The sequence below is a fragment of the Triticum urartu genome, chromosome 1A (genome assembly GCF_056163025.1).
Source record: "Triticum urartu cultivar PI428250 chromosome 1A, HENAU_Tu73, whole genome shotgun sequence".
Classification (NCBI taxonomy): Eukaryota; Viridiplantae; Streptophyta; class Magnoliopsida; order Poales; family Poaceae; genus Triticum; species Triticum urartu.
In genome coordinates this window covers 157779908-157782974 of record NC_141873.1, presented here as the reverse complement: position 1 = coordinate 157782974, position 3067 = coordinate 157779908, and the positions used below count along the sequence as shown (strand labels likewise).

The window sequence follows — 3067 nt, the reverse complement described above, 5'->3', positions numbered from 1 at the left end:
CATCGCTGTCGTGCACTTCTGGGTCGAGGTGAATCCAAGTTTGCCGGTGCAATCCTTCTTGCACTTGAAGTAGCTGTCGAACTTCCGGATGGAATTTACAATCCTGAGGAAAAGCTTTCGGCTCATCCAATAACGGTGCTGAACGGCGAAGTAGTCGGAGTAGAGCATGCAGTAGCCTTCGAGACGATGTCGGTTCTTTGCTTTCACCCGTCCCGGCGCCGAGCCACCTCACCGCGGCTTTTCATTACTCGCCAGCAGCTGGGCGAGGGCGACGAGCACCATGAGATGCTCTTCTTCCTGGACGTCGGCCTCGGCTTCCTCCTCCAGCAGCGTGGCGAGCGCTTCCTCGTCATCCGAGTCCATCTCACCGAGGCAGGCAAATCGCCGAACACCTTGCGCCCGGCGGGCGTGTACCCGCTGCTAAACTGCCCCTCCGCGGCCGGAAACGGCGGGCGGAAACGCCCAGCTGCTGGTGGAGGGGCTGCCTCGGCGAACCTCTGCTATTTTTCCGGCGGGGATTGACTATCTAGCGGTGAAGGGCGGTGCCGAGATACAGGTAATGGCGGCCGAGGGCGCGGGGGGTGAGAGGCAAGTCGGGAAAGAAAAACTTGACTTCACCTAACGGTGTAGATCAGTCGCGCTTTTCTCTTGCGCCGGACCCTCCGATCACCCTGCGACCGTCGGACCAAAAACAGATCAAACACGCGCTTTTCAAAGTCCTGAGAACGTGATTGAGACGTTTTTTTGACACCGACACCGAAAAAATGATCTAAAGGGTTTGTTGAAGACGTGGCTGGACTGCCCACGCGCGTACACTTGAAAGGAACTTGTATCCCGTGACTCCACCGACGTGGTCCCACGTCCTAGCCATGCCTCGGCGCTGTGCCGGCGAAAGGGTACGCACCACGGGCCCTCCACTCTTAATGAGTGTGTTGACCCTTAATTATATGCACGTTCGCCTAGACAAATCCCGGTAGTTAATTGCTCCAGCAGCACCAGCACTTGATTAAACAATCCAATCTTTGGCGCTCAAGTACAAGGCGTTACAGCTGTGAGCCCCTATCCTCACGTCACGTCACGTTGCCACACCAACAACCAAAACCAAGCCGCGTTTCATCGCTGTCCTTCACATGACAAACATCTCCATTCCCATTTCCACCATACAGTTTTTGTTGTTTAAATAAACTCAAATGCGCTGGACAAGCTGAAAGATTCTTCTTACCGACACAATCACATGTACTACTACTACACAATTTTCAGTACTTTGTAAAATTCCTAGTAGTGAAGTCTACTGCTTCAGATGAGCCTGAATGATAGTAGTAATAACAACCTCACATGGAGTAGCTCGTAACCAGCAAGTGACTAATTTCGATTTATTCGAACCGTAATCTTACAAATAACAAATCACCAAGTTATACATCCACCAAAAATATGTTTAAGAAAATTCCAAACAAGAACAAAAATAGAATCAACTTTGAGGGAATTTACACCGACGATATTCATGGTCTCTACTTTCCAATATAAAGTGAAAAATATATGTTTCCTGAATGTTTTGCATGGCAGTCCCTAAAGTTGGCATTATACCTAGAAGGTCCACTTCCAGATCTTCACACGGACTCTGACCTTGCACGAGTGCGCGGCGGTGCTCACCGTCGCGGTCGTCTCGGCGTTGTCCAACGCAGGCGCAGGCGCCAGGGCGGTGCCATTCTTCCCCTTTACCTTCTTCGGCGCTGGCGGAGGTGGACTGGGTGGCGTCACCTTGATGCCCTCGCAGTGCACCTGGATGCCCATCTTCTTGGTCTTGAGGCTGCCGACCTTGAGGCCGGCCCGCGTGTCGGCATCTATAGCGACGGAGAAAGCGCCGGACTTCTTAAGGTCAGAGCCGGCGCCGCTGGGGTCTACGGTGACACCAGCGGCGGTGATGGTCGCAGTGAAAACGGTGGTGTTGCCGGCATCATGCGCGAACCCGGGCACGGTGGCGTCCCCGAGCGGGACTGCGTTGGCGGCGGTGGCGGCCGAGAATGAGAAGTCGTCGTAGAAATAGACGAGCTTCTTGTTGGGGTTCTTGGCGGTGACGGTGAGCTGGATGGAGTCGGTGAGGACGGGCGCGGTGGTGGAGGAGGAGAGGTTGAACGTGCTGAGGCGGACAGAGGAGACGGTGAAGCTGGGGCGTTGCGGCCGGTAGAGCACGTAGAAGGCGCCGCCCGCGGCCGCGACGACTAGCGCGAGGAGGACGACCACCAGCAGTGCCCAGCAGAAGCAGCAGCAGAAGCTGCACCGGCAGGACCGCCCGCGCCTGCTCTTCGCCTGCCCCTGCGGCCTGTAGATGGGGCGCTGGTACATCTGCGGCTTGGGCGCCGCCGGGCCGCCGCCTCCGTTGGCCATTGGGGGCGGCGGAGTGGGCTTGGCGGCGGGGTAGACGCGGTCGGCCATTGCAGCCGCCGTAGACAAGGACGCGGAGGCGGAGGCGGAGGCGGCACCTGCTTAGACGCGGTGGTGCTGGGCCTGCTGGGTGGTTGAGTGGTTGCGGTCAGGGAGCTCGAGTTGAGGAATTTTGTTGAGCGAGAGAGATCTAATAAAGGGAGGGAGGGGAGAGAGAAAGTGTACGCGCGTGGTGAGGTGAGATGAACAGAGACGCGTTACCTTACGGCCGATGGCTTTACCTCACCTACTAATAATTTGGTACTTTGCCTAGTGCGACTAATAGTTGGTCCATTTCTGTGTGTGTACTGTAATAATTATATACTAACAAAACAAAGGCCGGCATAAAATATTTGGTGGTTTTGTTTTGTGACGCTTACCCTTTTGATCCTCTTCAACTACCATTGCACACTTGCATGGCATGTAGGATGGCTCGGCAGAAAATGCGGATTTTTTTTTGGACGCGTGCTCTTCTAGTGCACATAGAGCAGAAAGAGCATATCAAAGCCACTTCAACTTTGACGTAGATGTTCAAATTTGCAATGAACTAATGGCATTATAAAAGATATATGTTTACTGCTTTGCTACCATGAACTAATTGCACTATAAAGAACATCAATGTATATGAGATAATCGTCGTGGACGA

General features: G+C 54.0%; 1 protein-coding gene across 1 annotated transcript; it reads right to left on the bottom strand.

The window, feature by feature from the left end:
• Positions 1-1348: 1348 nt before the first annotated feature.
• Positions 1349-2567, bottom strand: LOC125515724 (NDR1/HIN1-like protein 13). Its single transcript, XM_048681232.1, has one exon. The coding sequence runs from the start codon at positions 2431-2433 to the stop codon at positions 1585-1587; it is 849 nt and encodes a 282-aa protein (XP_048537189.1). The 5' UTR covers positions 2434-2567; the 3' UTR covers positions 1349-1584.
• Positions 2568-3067: the final 500 nt, after the last annotated feature.